Source organism: Arachis duranensis, chromosome 9, assembly GCF_000817695.3.
Source record: "Arachis duranensis cultivar V14167 chromosome 9, aradu.V14167.gnm2.J7QH, whole genome shotgun sequence".
NCBI classification, from domain to species: domain Eukaryota; kingdom Viridiplantae; phylum Streptophyta; class Magnoliopsida; order Fabales; family Fabaceae; genus Arachis; species Arachis duranensis.
In genome coordinates this window covers 80,213-99,063 of record NC_029780.3, presented here as the reverse complement: position 1 = coordinate 99,063, position 18,851 = coordinate 80,213, and the positions used below count along the sequence as shown (strand labels likewise).

Here is an 18,851-nt window from a genome sequence, read left to right as displayed (position 1 = left end):
TAGATAGGTACCAAGGTGCTCTTTCTCCACTCATCAGGCATCTTCTTTGACCTTAAAATCTCATTAAAAAGCTTGGTTAACCAGTTGATGCCTTTTTCTCCAAGACCCTTCCAAACCTCAATCAGGATATTATCAGGTCATACTGCCCTGCCATTTTTCATCTGCGTTACAGCCTCTTTTACCTCGAATTCTCGAATGCTTCGATAGTAGTCAAAGTTTTGATCTTCTTCCCTTGTGCATAATCGACCAAGGCTCGGAAGAGTCTTCTGTCCCTCATTAAATAACTCGTAGAAGTAGCTCTTCCACCTTTCATTAATCTTCTCCTCTTGAGCCAACACCTCTCCATCCTTATCCTTCATGCACTTAACCTGATCCAAATCTCTCGTTCTTCTTTTCCGGCTCTTTGCAATTCTATATATACATTTTTCTCCTTCTTTCGTGTCCAAAGACTGGTAGAGACCCTCATATGCTCTTGTTCTTGCTTCACTTACAGCCACTTTTATCTCTTTCTTAGCCGCCTCATATTTTTCCCAGTTATATGCATTGCGGCATAAAGATCACTCTTTAAAACATTCCCTTTTTATCTTTATCTTTTCTTGTATACTCGCATTCCACCATAAGGACTCCTTGTCTCTTGGTCCTACTCGCATTCCACCACCAGGACTCCTTGTCTCTTGGTCCTATTCCTTTAGATTCACCAAAACTTTCTTTTGCTGTTCTTCTAATAACTTCTGCCATCTCCCTCCACATCTCTTCCGCGCTTCCATTCCCATCCCACCTTGCCTCTTCTCCTACCCATCTTAGGAATAAAGATTAAATAAAGATTAAATAACATCAACAATTTCTTATGTCTTATACTAAAAGTTCATTTGATTTTTTTTACCAAATATTTTAAACAATAACAAAAAAATTTATCAATCACTTCTTCTTAGAATCTTTTTTTATTGTTATTTCTATCCAACTTTTAAAATGTTCTTTTATTAAACTTGAGATAGTTTATGAAGAGCCACCATCACAAGTCCAAACACACTACACCTGCCACACAAACTCACAAACAACAAACAAATGGTATACACTTTTTACATTCTTATATACCACATAACACACATAAATTATCGGTAGATTCAATTACACCAAACATACTCAACCTATCTTTAGTATTAATTCTACCAATTAATACAAACTAAGTAAAAACTTTAACTTGAGGTGGAACCAGCCCCTTTCAAACAATTTTGGTAAAGTTATAGTTTGATATATCCTCTGGTAACTTTTTGAAAATCTAACTTAATGATGACAGAAGTTTTTTTTTTCAACTTTAGCCGTTGAGCAGTCTCAGAGGCTATCAAAGCCCCATCATCTATTTTCCTACCTTTCACAAAAGTATTTTGTGTCTTTCCGACTAATTCAGAAATTATCCTTCTCAGCCTTCTAGATAATACTTCAAATATCACCTTATATACACAACCAACCATACTAATTGGCTGTAAGTCTTTAATCTCCTTTACTTCAATAAATTTTGGTGCCAAAACCATCCAAGTAACGTTTGAATCCTTTAGTAGCTTTGTTGTCTCAAAAAAACTTATCACAGCCGCAGCGATCTCACTCTCAATCTCTTACCAACACTTCTTGATAAAATTCATATTGTAATCATCACTGTTCATGCCTTAATTGACTCGCAATTTCATACTGTCTATTTTACTTCTTTAACTGATGACAACACCTCTAGAGATATAGACTCCTCTTTATTGATCCGACTTATCAGTTCATCACGGAAACTAATTCAGCAAATCCAACAAATGTAACAAATTCTCTCTTAAAAAGGAAAAAAAAATTCGACAAATGCAACAACAGTATACTGAGTGGTTGCAACTATGAACAAAAATAAAAATAACTTAACTTACAAGTTGGATGGTTTAATAAACTTAATTAAAGTATTGTTGCAACAAATTAATCATGGTCTGAGTACATAACAAGTGCAAATTATGATAGAAACTTCTCATAATCTCCATCTGACGCAAATAGTGGACCAAGTTACGCGCGACGAAAGATTCCTCCTTTATCGGGATCGAGTCATATGCCAAAAGATTTGAAAATAAATACTATACAAATTAGTAGTGCCTAATTCTTGTTGTGGTAATAAGACAAAAATATGAGACGTTGCTTGTTCTACATGTATAACAATGTGAATGTGAATATCACTTTTCATTAGGTTCTTTCAAAATTCATTTAGTTATTTAAATCAAATGTTATGCTAACAAATGATATTCATATCATATTTTATAATTAATTTTTTTTCATTTAACAACAGACAATGTGAATGTAAAAATTACTAAAATATTTATTTCTTTTACTAATAAAAAGATGTGATGTGAAGAATATTATTTTTGATAGTTATATGAGATGGGACAAATCTAATATATATTCTAGTTATCTAATTGTAATATTTTAATGTCTTTTAACTTTTTTTATTATGGGTCTTTATTGTATATTACATGTAATGGATAATATAATATGTTTTGATTCATGTTGTCTGGACTAAAACATTATTTAGTATATAAACTTAGATGATTGAATTTATGTCTGTTTTAGAATTATTTTGTGATTAATTATCATAATTTCTGTATATGATTAAATTTTAAAAAAATAAACGTCACAATTTTGAATTATTTAACAACTGTGACTGTAGAGTACGAAAAACAGTGACTATAAAATATTAAAATCATGATCATAGTTATTCTATAAAATCTTAACGGAGTGTATGTTGCTTTTAAGATAAAAGTAGGTGTATAATGATCATGAATAGAAAAGAAAAAAAATGAAGAATAGAAAAGAAGATAGAGAAAAAGAAGAGAAATGCTAATAAATCAATAAAAACGAAATAAAAACATAGAAGAGAAGAAAAGGATGAAGAAAAAGAGTAAAAGATGAAAAGAAAAAAAAAATTTACACATGTTTCTATTCCAAAGGCTTGAGTTATATTTTTTCTTATGTTAGAAGCCAATAAAAGTTAACATCGGTGGAAACTTGAAAGAAAAATAATGAGAAGCAACAAGATACAAGTCTTTGTGTCTAACCTTCAAATTTTGACATCTTAATTTCCTAGTTTCACATTACCATTATGTAATGGAACGCAGATAGAAAATTAATTAGCGTTTAAAATACACCATGTTCAACATTTTGTGTAAGCGTCGACTTTGATTATTTTATTCCACTAAAGAATCATGGTATATACCAAAGATGCCATACGAGACTCTATCACCTTGACGAAGATGAGATTGATTGCTGTTTATAAATGTGTGATATGTGATATATATAACCACTTCAACCGATTCCTTTTCATGCATAACAGAGACAATTCAATTCTTTGCTCCAAACGTAACTTCTTTATGTATTCATATTCATGAAGTGAAACAGGTTAGTCCCTCTTATGAACTCACACAAAACAGTTTAGTGACTTTAGTCATTTATTGATAAACTGACTTGGTACCAAAGGGGATGAGATGATAGTTTATTCCTCTAAAACTATTACAAAAATTATTTAATTGAATTGTTATTTGTATTCCACGTAGAATCAACAAATGACTATTTCCCATATAACATTTTCCTCCATTTTTTCCCTTTTCCTTCTATAAAGATAAGGCAAAGAATACAAGCAAATTTTAAAAATATACATCTTTCTTTTCAAAAATAATTTACATTTTTTGTTTTTAATTTGTTCCTCCATCAAATTTAATTTTATATCTAAAATTAGAAAATATATTAAAAAGTAGTTGAAATAAGTGAATAACACAAGTTTCTAGTAGGCTTTGAACATTAGTATAGATGTCACAATACTGAAAACAACTTGCTTAGAAAATTTGAACACAAGCGGACATAGTTGAATAAATAATTAAGTTGAAATCAGTATTCAAAAGCGACGTAGAAATACAGGAAAAATCAAATAATTGCAGTAGGGTCAGCAACGAATAAACTATTTTGAGCATAAAGATCTAAAAGACCAAATAATTAAATAAGAGTTGAAGTATTGTAGCCGGTTAATTGGATTTTTTAGTAATAGTGTGATACCAGTGCAAGTGGTTCAATTAAAGCCAAAAGACTGCAGCAGCAGGTGGTAGCTACTAGCTAGAGGTGTTGAGTTTAGAGAAATGATGCTCCTACATAATTTTTTCCGGTATAGAAGATAATTTATTTTTATTTTTTATTGTTGATTTCAATATAAAAATAAAAGAGATATATATGCAAAGGATCCCGTTATAGAGAGACAATGAACTATTTGTACAATATGTACTGGATTATTAAATTACAAAATGAACATCCCCATATTATTTAGAATAACCATCCGATTACTAAAAATAATAAAAATCTTCACAAAAGATTAAACTAATTTTGGGGTTCACCAAAGATCAAACTCTTGACCTTTTAGATCTAGCGCTCTAATAGTATGTCATGATACCACTTATTCCAAAAGTTTCAGCTGACAAAAAAAATAACACTAATAATTATATTTCTAATACTCCATAAACCTCCATTGTACACATTGTATAAGTATTCCATTGGCTCCTCGTACTTTTTCATATGCAAAACTACCATTCATATATCTAACATATTTTAACTTATATAGGATGTGTTTGACAAACACTTTAAAAGGTTAAAAGAGAAGAAAAGAAGGAGCACTTTAAGCTTCTTGAAAGCTTTAAAGTTATAGAGAAGCATTAGGAGGCTAGTAATTTTTATAATTTATAGTCATTAAGTAATTACTAATGATATTTTTAATAGTGTAAAATTACTCTTTTTTTTTTGCTGATTATATATTTTTTCCAAAGTTATATATGTTGTGTAACTTGATATTACTTTTGCAGAGGTGTTAAGAGAAGCAGTTGAGCAGTTGAATTTGGACGCAGATGGCTCGAGGTGGAGATCAACTGGGAGTGCTTACTGCACTTGACGCAGCAAAGACGCAATGGTATCACTTCACGGCCATCGTGATCGCCGGCATGGGATTCTTTACCGATGCTTACGATCTTTTCAGCATAGCCAACGTCACAAAGTTGCTCGGACGCATATACTACACACATGAAGGCGCGCCAAAGCCCGGGACTCTGCCTCCGAATGTCTCATGCGCAGTTAACGGCGTTGCGCTCTGCGGCACTCTAGCAGGCCAGCTCTTCTTCGGCTGGTTGGGTGACAAACTTGGTAGGAAGAAGGTTTATGGACTCACGCTTGCTCTCATGGTTGTGTCCTCTCTTGCTTCTGGTTTGTCCTTTGGCAAGAGCGCCAAGGGCGTCATATCCACGCTCTGTTTCTTCAGGTTCTGGCTTGGCTTTGGGATTGGTGGCGATTACCCTCTCTCCGCCACAATTATGTCGGAGTACGCCAACAAGAAGACCCGCGGCGCCTTCATAGCGGCGGTTTTCGCTATGCAGGGATTCGGGATTTTGGTTGGTGGAATTGTGTCACTCATTGTGTCCACGGCGTTTGACCACGCCTATAAGGCACCGCCGTACAACGTGGATCCAAAGGCGTCCCTTGTCCCTGAAGCTGATTACGTGTGGCGGATCATCTTGATGTTCGGCGCTGTGCCTGCCGCCCTAACATACTATTGGCGGATGAAGATGCCGGAGACGGCGAGGTACACGGCGCTGGTGGCCCGGAACGCGAAGCAGGCGGCGCAAGACATGTCAAAAGTGCTGCAAGTTGAGATTGAAGCGGAGCAGGAGAAGGTGGACGCGATGGCGGTGAAAGATAACAACAGCTTTGGATTGTTTACAAGGGAATTCGCCCGCCGCCACGGGCTGCACTTACTTGGAACAACTACCACTTGGTTTCTACTGGACATTGCGTATTACAGTTCAAACCTTTTCCAGAAGGACATCTATACTAGCATCGGGTGGCTTCCTCCGGCGGCTGAAATGAACGCCATCCACGAGGTTTACAGGGTTGCTAGAGCTCAGACACTCATTGCGCTCTGTGGCACTGTCCCAGGGTACTGGTTCACTGTGGCATTCATAGACTACTTGGGTCGATTCTTCATCCAACTAATGGGCTTCTTCTTCATGACTGTGTTCATGTTCGCGCTCGCCATTCCATACCATCACTGGACACAGAAGGAACACAGGATTGGTTTCTTGGTCATGTACTCTCTTACTTTCTTCTTCGCCAATTTCGGTCCCAACGCCACCACTTTTGTTGTCCCGGCCGAGATCTTTCCGGCCAGGTTGAGGTCCACTTGCCATGGGATATCCTCGGCCGCGGGAAAGGCCGGGGCCATTGTGGGTGCGTTCGGGTTCTTGTACGCTTCACAGAGCAAAGATCCTAGTAAAAGAGATGCAGGGTACCCTGCTGGTATTGGGATGAAGGATACTCTTATTCTGCTTGCTGTGTGCAACTGTGTTGGGATGTTCTTCACGTTGCTGGTGCCGGAATCCAAAGGGAAATCGTTGGAGGAGTTGAGCGGCGAGAATGAAGAAGACGAAGAAGCTGGTGCGATCACTACTTCTGAGCAGCAGCAAACCGCATCTTCTAGGACTGTTCCAGTATGACACAGATATTACTGATTGGATATTCCTGGAATCTCATCGCACAGGTTGTTAATTATGCTGAAACAAATCACATATATAAAATAAAATTATAAAATTTTATAAATAGAAAAAAAAAAGGTTTTGTTCCAACTTTTTTGCTGCTCTGTCTGGTAAGCACCTATACTACCGCTTACTTCATGTTAAATCTGTCTCCAATGGTTTTATTTACATTGTGTTTTAGTATTCCTAGTTAGTAGTGTAATTACTGTAAGAATCTTGTGTTGCCTATATTTTCAAGTTAACAACAAAAATTAGAGAACAACTATGCTATGGCCTATGTGTAAGATGTTAATTACATTCACTAATGAGTTTTGTTAAGATTTAAGTGGGATTAAAACAAATTGAAAGACAAAGTTTTATCTAATATGGGTGCAAATGCTAATATGTTTCGATTTTAAATTTTAATATAACGGTTATAAATAAAAAATTATTTTTTTTAATTTTCAAACAATATTTAAGAATGAATTATAATATGAGATTACATTTATAAGATCAATAGATATAAAAATTTAAACAAATAAAATAAATACTAAATTTACAAATAAAGTTACGAGTTCAAAAAAATTATAATTTTTCATGTATTATATATCTCATTTTTATAGAAGACAAGCTTGTTATGCACATATCTCGTTCTCAAAAAGAAGGAGATAAGTAAAAATGCGTTGAAAACCTATCACAGATATAATTAAGATAAAATAAAAAAAATTTCTAAACGTATTTTATTTAAAAAAAAAACCAAAATATGTTCATAAATATTTTATCCTCACTATAAATGAGATACGTTCATTGAGAATTATGTATATATTGAATGCCGGTGGATGCACAAAAAAAAAACTAACTAAAAATCACAATGATAAAAAGGATACATTATATATGAAAATTCTAATTAAAAAATATTTTAATAGCTTTAACATAACAAACTCTACCCACAGCTAACCTTTTAAATTGTATATAAATATGGATGCAACAAAAAAAAAACACAATATAACACTTTTAATAAATAAAATAAAATATTATTTTGGTCTTCCAACATTTAGGACGAATCTTATTTTAATTTTTAATGTTTTAAATATCCTATTTCAATTCAAAAAAATTTTAAACGTTTTATTTCAATTTCAAAAATATTTTAAGTAATTTCAATGTTGTTCTACTATTAAATTTGACACAAACAATTTACATATTAAAAAGTCAATAGTATTTGATTTCAATATGCAAGTAAAATCAATCTACCGACAATCACTAATATAAAAGTTTTTTCTTTAATTTTGAAGCGTTGATGATTAATTATTAGGATTTAGAATTTTATACAAAATAAAAAGAAAAAGTCTAGGGGCCTTTATTTAAATCTAGTCAGCACTTAACCTGCGAAAAAAAATGAATGATTTCACATTATTGGATAAAATTTCACATCATAAAAAATACTAATGCTAGCTAATTAATGACTACAAATCACAAAATTTACTAGCCTCCTAGCACTCCTCAAATAAAAATTAAAAAAAAAAGTGTTATAAAAAGGTTTTGATTTTATTTTTCTAACACATGAAAGAATATATATGATTTAACTATAGTAAGGATATTAACTCCACACAACTCATTCCGTTAACTACAAGTGTTAAATTTAACAATAAAACCATATTAAATCAGTTTAAAATTTTTTGAAATAAAAATAATATATTTAAAATGTTAAAGAACAAATTAAAATTTGATCTTAATGTTAAAAGACTAAAATAATATTTTATTCTTAAAAAAAAAGAAATTTGGTAGGACTTATATCAAATTCTGCTAAAAAAAAAAGCAATAAAAAATCCAACGTTGCAACTTTTAACAGCTATTTAATTGAATCAACATGATTAATACCAAAATTAAATAATTTAGATATAGAAAACATTAGTAAATAACATATACACTCTAATAATTGCAAAAAAAAAAATTAAATTAATAAACCTTAAACAATAACCTATAAAACTGGAAGTCAGAAATAAAACTTTTAATAAAAAAATTAATTTGATACAAACAATTCATTTTATAAAAAACAGCAAAAGAATATACCTCAATAATGTAATATAAAAAATATATATAATAGGTTTTCTATTCCAATATTCCATCTAATTGAAGCTCTCTTTCATGATTTTATAATTATTAACTTGTATAACAAAGTTTTGATCACCTTATCAAAGTTTTTATCATATTAACAGTAACCTACATATTAAGTGTCCATTAGGTAAATAAAAAATTACCATTAGATGATTCTGATCCACTGAATTGTTGATTTTTTGAAGTAACCGTTTTTTTTTTTTTTTATTTGCGGTACCATCACCTAGGCTTTGTTTGGTCGGAAGGAAAGAAATAGAAAGGAAGGAAATAGAAAGGAAAGAAGAAAAAGGAAAGAAATTGGATGGAATTTTATTTTCCTTGGATATGTTTGGATGAAAGGAAAATGAGAAGGAAGGAAATAGTATATAATGTTATGAAAAGACAATTTTATCCTTAGATATTTTAAAATATATTAAAAATTAAAGGGTAATATTGGAATATTGATAGAAAATATATTTTCCTTCCATTTGCCATTCATTATTGGAGGGAAAAAATTTTTAATGGGTCCACTCATTTTTTTACACTATTCATTTTTTCCTTTTAAGTTTTCCATTCAACCAAACAAAGGAAAATAATTATTTTCCTTCTAATTTCTTTCCTTCCTATTTCCTTCCTCCCATTTTCCTCTCAAACAAACACACCCCTAGTCTCCGTTTATTTCTTCAAGATCATCCCCTTTATCACTGTCTTGAATTTTTTGCATTGCCACTTGTCTCCCTTTCATTTGATCATGTGGATTGTTAGTCTTCCCAAAATTTTGCTGAGATACTAGCTTATAAATTTCTTATCCCTCATTGACTTGACTCTTCCATCCCATTTTTTTGCTCATTTTTTTTTTCTGTGGATCATATCTGATGACGCTTGGATTTACTAGGGACATAGCTATCTCTTCAGTACAAATTCTTTTATCATGATTAATTTTTTCACATTTATAATAATAATTATACAATTTTTCATACTTAAATTTAGTTCATGAGTGACTTTCATTGTTCTTTTTGCACTAAAATTCAATCTTTAATGGTAATTAGATATTTAATTTCACTCTAATCCTCAAAAAAAAATCTAAGCATATTTTTTTCAATAGATGAAATTTTAGTATTTATCACTTTTTTTATTATGGTTTTTATTTTTGTAACAATTCAATTTTTAGCATGTGGTGACTAATATTAATTGTCAAATATTAGTAATCTGTCAACTTATAAACTCTAAACTTTTATTAGTAAAATGAACATTCAAAATATCTATTATTTATATTGTTTAATATTTTTATTGTTCACTTATACTTTTTCAAAAATTAAATATGTTCCATAATATCGCAAGGGCTTCATACATATATCAAGAGAGTAAAAGAACATCAGTCATACAACATCAGACGTATTATCCCAAATTTAGACTCCTTTAGTATGTTACACTACATATATAGTACAGACTTTACATATGACACCTGAGTTCTAGCCAATTCAAAAAACTTATAGTCTGGCACCCAAGTTAGTAAAGTCTTATCCGTTAAAAAAATACTAATAAGGAGAGGAAAATAACACTATAGATTCTGTAGCTTTATATAGCGTTGGCCGTTGGGCGTTTTTAAAAGGTAAACATAGTTCAAGTTTGGGTTGTAGCAAAAGGGGTAGCACTGATGATTGGATTTTTGACGGTTTAGAATTTCACAAATGAATTCTCGTTGCAAGTATAGTTTCTAAACCAATCACTAATCCTTTCATACAAAAAGTTGTTTGTCACTAAAATAAACCCTAAAAATTTATAAACCGAAGTATTCAAACCTCGGGTCGTTCTCCCTAGAAATTACAATAAAGTGTCTTGTTATTGGTTAGAAATGTGTTTTGGGGTTTTGGATAAGAAGCATGAAAGTAAATGGCAATGAAAATAAACTAACAACTATAAAAGGCTCTTGGCAAGGTATAAAAAGTAGAAGTCCTATCCTAGTTATCCTTCTCAATTGTGATGAGAATTGTTCATTGCTACCACTTAGTTAACCTTTACTAAATAAAGGAAAGTCAAGTGGATGAATTGACTTGAGCCACAAGTCCTAGCCAACTTCCAAGAAAAGACTAGCTTTAGTGCACTCCAAACTAATTAGCAATCTCTCCAATTACCAATCAACAAAGGAATTAGATAACTCAAGTGTCACTAATTACTCTACCTAAGCTAAGAGGAACAAAATCTAACTAATAGCTATAAGAGACATTTCATCAAACACATAGAGTGCAATACAAGTAAACACATGAATTTGCAAGAATTAAAGAGAGATCTAACTACAAAGGCAAGAGATTCACAATAGAAAACCAAATCAATCATGAAACAACAAAGAACTTACCAATTGCATTGAAGGAGAAATGTAGATCTACAAAAGAGAATTCACAAACTATAAACAAAGGAATTACATTAGAAGAAGAATTCTACAACTACAATAGAGGAGAGGAACGAAAATTGGAAGAGAGAAGAAGAAGAAATAAATCTAGATTTATGAACTAACCTAATCCTAATTCTAGAGAGAAGAGAGAGCTTCTCTCTCTAGAAACTAACTAAATAATAAACTAAAACTAATTGGTAACTAATTTCCTCATCCCTCTTCAATCCTTGGCTTAAATAGCATCAGAAATGAGTTGGATTGGGCCCACAAGGCTTTAGAATTCACTGGCCATGTTTTGCTTTAAGTGAACCACGTGGCAGCAACGGCGCATGCGCGTACTATGCGCGTACGCGTCACCATGCGCGGTTCAACCATAGCAAATCTTATATCATTTCGAAACCCTGGATGTTAGCTTTCCAACCCAACTGGAACCGCATCATTGGACCTCTGTAGCTCAAGTTATGGTTGATTAAGTACGAAGAGATCGGCTTGACAGCTTTTGCGTTTCCTTTATTTCTTCATGAGTTCTCCATTTTTACATGCTTTTCCTTCATTCCCTTGGTCCAATCCTTGCTCCTAAATCTGAAATCACTTAGCAAACATATCAAGGCATATAATGAAATCAAGGAGTATTAGATTTAGCTATTTTAAGTCCTAAAATGTATGTTTTCACTCTTAAGCACAATTAAAGGAGAAGTTATAAAACCATGCTATTTCAATGGATAAATGTGGGTAAAAGGTTATAAAATCCCCTAAATCAAGTACAAGATAAACTCTACAAATGGAGTTTATCAAGCACCACCTCTTCAACGCCTGTAAGAATAGTGAAGGAAAAGGGTAAAATTCTACAGTTTCCAGCAGAGTACTAATTCGCTTATCAGTCCTTGGATAAGACTCTAGCACGGGAATAATCGTACACGTTATTATTTCAACCATAGGTTATACAATCTTAGCTTTCTTTCATCTCGTGACTGTTTTAGTATTAATTTCCTTTCACATTATTCCTTACATTTTCTTATAATTCCTTATAGTTTTTTTTCCATTAACATTTAGTATTTTCGTCAATTTCATAACAGTAAGTCAGTAACAGTGGACAATCATAGACAAGTCACAAATTACAAGTCACAAAACACAATAATAAAGAATCAAGCACAACACAAGATTACAGAGAATATTTCGCAGACAATCATGATGCATGTCTGTCCTACGCATGCCATAAATTTATGTGTCGATTCACTACCAGCAACCCGACATTACTTGGAAACAAGTCTCAGATACAACTTTTCGATTGCGTCAGTATGTGTACATGTATCGAATGATTAAGAATACTATTAGTCCATGATAACTGATAATTATCGCAAAATTTGACGCTATAATATATACACATAGTCAAACACTCCGTGGGTAGGATAAAACCAGAAATCCGCATTCATATAGTCTATGCATTGGACAAATGACACGGAATTCTCGACTTTGCCAAGCAAACATTTAACTATTCATTAGGCCCGAGACATTTCTTCATTATCATTCTACTATAAAGCGTTTAAGAATGTTCATTAATAAGCATTCTGCCTCAAATTCTATCACATTCTGTCTTATTTAGTTTTAGCAGTCTTTCTCATTTTGTTTCCAATCTATCTTATTTGGTCTTATTCTATTTCCATCCGCCTCATTCTATTTCACTTTGTTTCAGTTTATTATTTTATTTCAATCTATTTCATTTTATTTTATTCTGTCTCTTTTTTTAGAGCCATTTTTTGCACTTATTCTTTTAGGATATTTTTCTTTGTGTCCTTTTTTTTAGGTTGTTATTTTGTCCTCAATTTTTTAATAAATGACCTTTATATTCTTTTGTCAAAATTTATTATTATATCTTTAATCTTTTATCAAAAAGACATTCATATCCTTTAAGTCTCTTTCTCACACACACATAACTATATGCCTGTTTGAACTTTATCCTTGGAAGATGTCTCGTGAATTATGACTCGTAACTCATTAGTAGTGAAGTGAAGAAGAAGGAATAATTATGGTTGTCGTCTGGTTGCTATGCTGCTTGTATCGCGCTCAACTGCTCTCCATCATATTCTGCCCAAACTGCTTAGATCGAAGGTCAGTACTCATTGTTAGTGTTTGTTCTTCATTTTTTTATGTTCTGTTTAAAAGTGAAAAAAAATTTAGAATTCTTCATTTTTTTATTTTTCGTTCTTATTTTTTTATTCTTCGGTTTAAGATTCTACAACTACTAGTGCTTTTTCTTATGTGTTGTAATCTAGTTAAAATTGTGACCAATTCGTCGCGGATCTGAGTTTCATTTAACGGTTTGTCGCTGGCCAATAGGTTGCTGCATGCACAAGGCGAGATTCAAACCCCCGACACTTGTTAAGCATACGAGTAAGCTTACCACTCAACCAACCCAAGTTGGTTTTTTATTTATTATTATTTTTTTGGTTGCCCACGATATCCCTCAGCTCGACAGGTCAAGGACTAATCCGTCGTAGATCGGAGCTTCATTTAAGGGTCTGCCGTTTTATTATTTTAATACAAACTAATTTTACCAATTGAATCAATAATTTTACTAATAATTAGAACAATTTATGACCGGTTTCAAAACCTGCCCTATAACACCTCTATTTCCAAAAAAATTTATTCCTAGGCTAACTAGAGGCCCAAATAGCAGGCCCTTGCTTCAGCCTCCTCCACTGATGTAGTTGGGTTTGGAGCACTCCAAGTGGCTTGCTCGAACCAAGAGACCCGCATCGTCCCTAATCACAACTCCAACGCGTCTGTAATCTCCATTGCTTCAAGAGGCGTCAACACTCACCATTTACCTTGTAGACGTGCGGTGGTGGTGCGACCCAGGCAGCGGTGCTCGTGCTTCCCGACGGTGGTCGACGGACGCTGGAGGCGGCCTCTCGTGAGCGAAATTGATACCATGTAAATATTTATCGCCGACACAAGGCTAGCTCCAAAGCCGTTGAATGGTCACTGTATCTGTATCACAGCAAACATTTCTATCATTCCACTGTTCTCTAAATTGACTGCTTGCGCTGCAATTGCGCAACTCACCAGCATGTTGGGGACAGCAATAAGGTTGTTTGCCAAGAAACCGAAGCCGAAGATGGGACCAATAGAACTGAAGACTCCACCGGAGCAGAGACTCACCATCACTAGAGTGCTATTTGATATTGTGAAGGAGCATGGTCCCCTCACCGTTCAAGACACCTGGGAACATGTCAAGGTATACATATAGTGCTTTTATTCACTCTTAGTGCTATGAATATTTTTGATACTCTTTCTTCCGTCATCTTTGCGAGTATTACTTTCGAGTAATGTGCTGTTGCTTGCTAAGTGAATAAAGGAAGGAATAGATTTTTCTGGTTTGCACTTTATTCAATAAAATCAAACATAACTCATTCTGTGAATAACATTGAACTCAACATTATTGAGTAAGGATTAAATTTTGATTTTGTTTACTCCAATAAATCTTATTATTCAGCAAATTACAAACATACTACAGCTACTTCTACTAGGGGATGATTATTCCCGCAATGATCAAAGTTGCTCAAGTATATACTGAAATTCACAATTAAACTTTACCTGTTTAATCAGTAGATTGAGCCCATTGAGTAACTGTCTAAACTGTTTCAGGAGGTTGGATTGAAAGATTTGAAAGGCAAGCAACATATGAAGATAGTGTTGAGATGGATGAGAGAGAGACAAAAGCTTCGCCTCATTTGCAATCATGTAGGACAACATAAACAGTTTCTCTATACTACTTGGTTTACCAAACCCAGTACTTTGAATTCACCTGCAGGAAGCATTCCAGTAAAACAAAAGAAACCTTATTGAAAGTTTATGACTTATAAAGCATAGCGGATGCCTTATAGTAGTCTCTGAGATTCACGGCTTTCACTATTTTAGTTCCTCAAATTCAAAATTTACTATACTAGTCCCCGAGATCTAATTCCAGGCACCACATTGGTCCCTGACCCTTTTTGGCGTTGAGTCGACGAATGGAATTCCCTGCTAGCTCTGACTTTCCACGCTAAACACAAGGATAGATGATGTTGTTTCGTTTTGGCGCTTAAACAAGGCAAAAGCAATGTTGTTTTGGAGGATAGGGAGAGATAAAACGGTTTGCACATCATATAAACTCTCCTTCGTCTTCTCGTTTTGCCTTGTTTAAGCACCAAAACAAAACGACGTCGTTTAAGCCTATATATAGGGTGGTAAGTCAAGATTAGTTCAGCACTTTGTTCGTTGACTCAGTGCTAGAAAAGGTCCAATGACTAATATGGTGCCCAGAGCTGAATCTCGAGAACTGTTATAATGAATTTTGGATTTGAAGGGCTAAAGTTGTGAAAGTAATGAATTTAAGGGACTACTTTGGAGATTTAGTCCGTAGCCGCGTAGCGGATAGACTAGCTAGTAGCTACCCATAAAGTGGGAACAGCATTGCATTGTACTTTAAATTGATTCCTAAACTAAAGAATCTACCCGCCTAATAAGTTTTTGTTATCATTTCTTGATTTGTTTCAGTGTTTTCGGTTTATGGTATTATAAAGGAAAAAGTGAGATTAGTGATTTTTAATTTTTAATTTATTATTATTGTTATTATTATTATTTTTGTAAAACCCAATTTGTGGATATGTTGTACCGTCTTATTTTCATTGTGCCTTTCTATGAATTTGTTGCATCTTTCACTATTTCTTTTAATAAAAACTTTCAGTTGTGGCCAACTAGGGACTATTAGGCATTTGCATTTGTTATCTTTAGTACCACAAGCATAAAGCTAACATTTGCTTGTTCATTCTCTCCAACATGTGTCTTGGATTAAATGAAATAAGACTGTGAACTAATAAAACCATTCATGAACCAGGATAGTGCTTTTCCATTTCTATTGGTACTCCAACAATATTTATGCTGAGACCAGAATAGGGTGTGGCATTTCCAAACACCAACAAAGGATCCATCATTGACGTGTATAGCTGGAACTAAAAGAGGAGGGAAGCATGGTGGAAGATTGGAGGAAGAGGATGTGGACACAAATTTCTGATGGGGTCCCCGTCCCTCACTCCCTTTCCTGTGTGGAACCTTTCATGGTGGTTGGTCTTGAAGGAGATGTGATAGTGACAACAGGCACTTGGGCAGGTCAATAGGATGGGGTAATTTAGGAATTTTAACGCACATAAAAAAAGAAGGAATATAATTGTCTAACTAAATAGGCTAAATATTGGGTCTTCCTTCTTTCCATGGTGTATTGCATATTTTATTTCATTTATCTCACCATTGAAACCTTTACCATGGTTGATTTAAGACCTTTTCTGCAGCATATCTTAGGCGGTGACTAGAGTAAGAATGTGAACCAGGGTGATTGTAGGTGGAGCGAGGCAGTGGCGAGTGCTTTGGATTGGTTCGTTAGGGGCTTTGTTTGGAGTGCTTTAGAAGGGTATATTAGTGAGTTTCGATCTTTGAAGACAAAATATCCTCCAAAATTAAAGCTCTCATACACATCTTAAGGTTTCACAAAGTTGGTTTGGTGTTCTGGTAAGTTGGTAGATGAAGATTTGAAGGAGTGTGCGGTTGGGTTATCGTTGCCTTCGAGATCAGGCATCCCTTGGTCTGACTTAATCAGCAAAGAATTAGCAGTGTAAGACATTAGTGATAATTCACTTCCCCTTTAAATTTGACCTGCTATACCTTACAATTTTGATGATAAAATGCTGTGATGCTTGTTCCAAGTGTGTGAATGCATGGTGCTAGCATGAATTTAAGCTTGCATGGATATTATCAAATTGATTAGGTAAGAATTGGACTAATAGATAGTTGTTGTAGCTGTGGTCTATATTAAATCTTGTAGAGTTGGTGATGATGTGATTGCTAACGGAGAAAGTTAGAGGTGAGTGTAGGTGAAATTATTAATATTTGTGGTAGTTTAAGCCCTTAAAAAGCATATGACAATTTAGCATATATACCTAGATACTTCAATAGGATCTTCTAATTTCTTTGGAGCAGGTTCTGTAATAAGATAGGGGGTTTGAAGGAGAAACTCCTAAATATGGCATGGAAAGAAGTTTTATTCAAAGTTGTATTACAGGCCATTCCATCTTATGTCAGGAATGCTGGATGCATTCTTAAAGGGTTCTGTCAGAGATTGAGCAATAGGGAAGAGTTGGTGGGCCTCGATTGGAAAAAAGAGAGGGATTCATTGAAAGAGTTGGTTTAAATTGTGCATTAGCAAAAGGGAAGGAGGCTTAGGCTTTAAGAATTTGCACGATCAAAACCTAGCCTTTCTTGCCAAACAAGCTTGGAGGATTTTTTGAGAACCCTAATGCTATATGGGTCCAAGTTCTCAAGGCTATTTATTTTCCTTGTCAGTTCAAAGAGGTGAGGGTGGGAGATCTTCATCTTGGGTTTGGAAAAGTATTCTAGAGGAGAGGAACCTTTGGCTGTGGAATGGAAGATGGGCTATAGGCAAGGAGGATAAAGTGAGGATATGGAAGACAAATGAGTGCTAGGGATGGGGACAATACAAGGACAGAGGAATGAAAACATGAATATGGTGAAAGATCTGATTGATGAAGGTGTTGGATGGAACTTAGCTAAATTAAGAGAGAGGTTTCAAGATGACATTGTGGAAAAGATTAGAAGAACTCCAGTCAGCATAATTAATGACCAGGATAGGTTCATATGGCCATACAGATCAGATGAAAAATATACAATTAGAATTGGGTACCACTTAATTAGGAAAGAAAATACAAGTAATACTCAGAATGTCTCATGGACTGGTGAGAACATAAAGTGAGTTATGAAGAGAAATATGGGATTTAATGATCCCGCATAAGATTAGGATGTTCCTTTGGAAGGCTTCACATAATATTATTCTGGTATTCACTAACCTATATAAAAGAAGGATTATTAATAACCTTGTTTGCCCGTTATGTATGTAGGAGCAGGAGACAACCGAACGTGCGTTGCTCTTTATGTCCCTGGATTAGAGCAGTATGGTTTGGTGCACAAATTCAGTGCAGCCCAAGGCCATAGATAGTTACAACATCTGGGAAATGGATGCTGGACCTCATAGAAAACATGAAGACAAGCTCTTTGGATCAGAATACAGAATGTATACAAACAAAGCTAGATCTTTGATTTGGGAGATATGAAAAGGCATTAAGGCAGGAACCAGGCAGTGCACCATAACACAGAATTAAACTCAAGTTTAATCATACTCAGAGCAAGAATATTGGAAGTGGATTTCTCAGACCCAGTGAACACTGCAGATTTAAACAACAACATCAATAGGAATAAGCAAAGGAAATGTAGATGCATCATTTAATAAAAATTCTGTAAAAGGAGCAGTTGTTGTAGTGTTTAGGGACCATAATGGATGTATTGTAACTGGTTCAGCTTCAAAAATTATAGCATGTTCAGCCCTGACAGCAGAAGTAATAGCTATTAGGGAAGCACTTATTGTGGCAAAAAATTTAGATATAGAGAATGTAATAATTGAAACAAATAGTCTGAATCTCACCCAAGCAATCAAGTCAAAAGAAGACATTGGCGAGGTTCAACCATTCCTGGAAGACATATGGGTTTGGGTCGGGTGGGTTGGGTATAAGGATCAAGTAGGGTTCTTTGGGCTTAACCCAAGACCAAATAAATAAATAAATACCTGCTTTTTAAAAGAAGCCACAGCAGACGGATATTGTTGGACCGTGTGGTATACTGTGGTTGATGAATTTTGTACCGCGTTTCATCTGAACCTTCAGAGAAAAGTGGCCTAAAGTTCCTCCTTTTGAGTTTGAAGG

At 34.1% G+C, this 18,851-nt stretch overlaps 2 protein-coding genes across 4 annotated transcripts; both read left to right on the top strand.

Annotated features, from left to right (window-relative positions):
• The first annotated feature begins 3,285 nt into the window (after nt 1-3,285).
• Nucleotides 3,286-6,840, top strand: LOC107463699 (probable inorganic phosphate transporter 1-5). Its single transcript, XM_016082554.3, has 2 exons — nt 3,286-3,414; nt 4,860-6,840. The coding sequence occupies exon 2, from the start codon at nt 4,902-4,904 to the stop codon at nt 6,537-6,539; it is 1,638 nt and encodes a 545-aa protein (XP_015938040.1). The 5' UTR covers nt 3,286-3,414; nt 4,860-4,901; the 3' UTR covers nt 6,540-6,840.
• A 6,908-nt stretch (nt 6,841-13,748) lies between these two features.
• LOC107463698 (uncharacterized) lies at nt 13,749-18,629 on the top strand. 3 transcript variants are annotated; one of them, XM_052254471.1, is made up of 3 exons: nt 13,749-14,281; nt 14,692-14,787; nt 15,977-16,362. In XM_052254471.1, the coding sequence occupies exons 1-3, from the start codon at nt 14,114-14,116 to the stop codon at nt 16,097-16,099; spliced, it is 387 nt and encodes a 128-aa protein (XP_052110431.1). In that variant the 5' UTR covers nt 13,749-14,113; the 3' UTR covers nt 16,100-16,362. The 3 variants fall into 3 exon arrangements, with proteins under 3 accessions (XP_052110431.1, XP_020987883.1, XP_015938038.1); XM_021132224.2 differs by lacking the exon at nt 15,977-16,362 and adding an exon at nt 17,994-18,629 and having other exon boundaries at nt 13,755-14,281; XM_016082552.3 differs by lacking the exon at nt 15,977-16,362 and having other exon boundaries at nt 13,765-14,281; nt 14,692-15,572.
• Nucleotides 18,630-18,851: the final 222 nt, after the last annotated feature.

Bases quoted from the DNA above. Each gene is read 5' to 3' on its own strand.
- LOC107463698 (XM_052254471.1), top strand. From the start codon at position 14,114: ATGTTGGGGACAGCAATAAGGTTGTTTGCCAAGAAACCGAAGCCGAAG. The intron at 14,282-14,691 runs GTATACATATAG...AAACTGTTTCAG, and splicing joins ACACCTGGGAACATGTCAAG to GAGGTTGGATTGAAAGATTT. The intron at 14,788-15,976 runs GTAGGACAACAT...TGCTGAGACCAG, and splicing joins TTCGCCTCATTTGCAATCAT to AATAGGGTGTGGCATTTCCA.
- LOC107463699 (XM_016082554.3), top strand. From the start codon at position 4,902: ATGGCTCGAGGTGGAGATCAACTGGGAGTGCTTACTGCACTTGACGCA.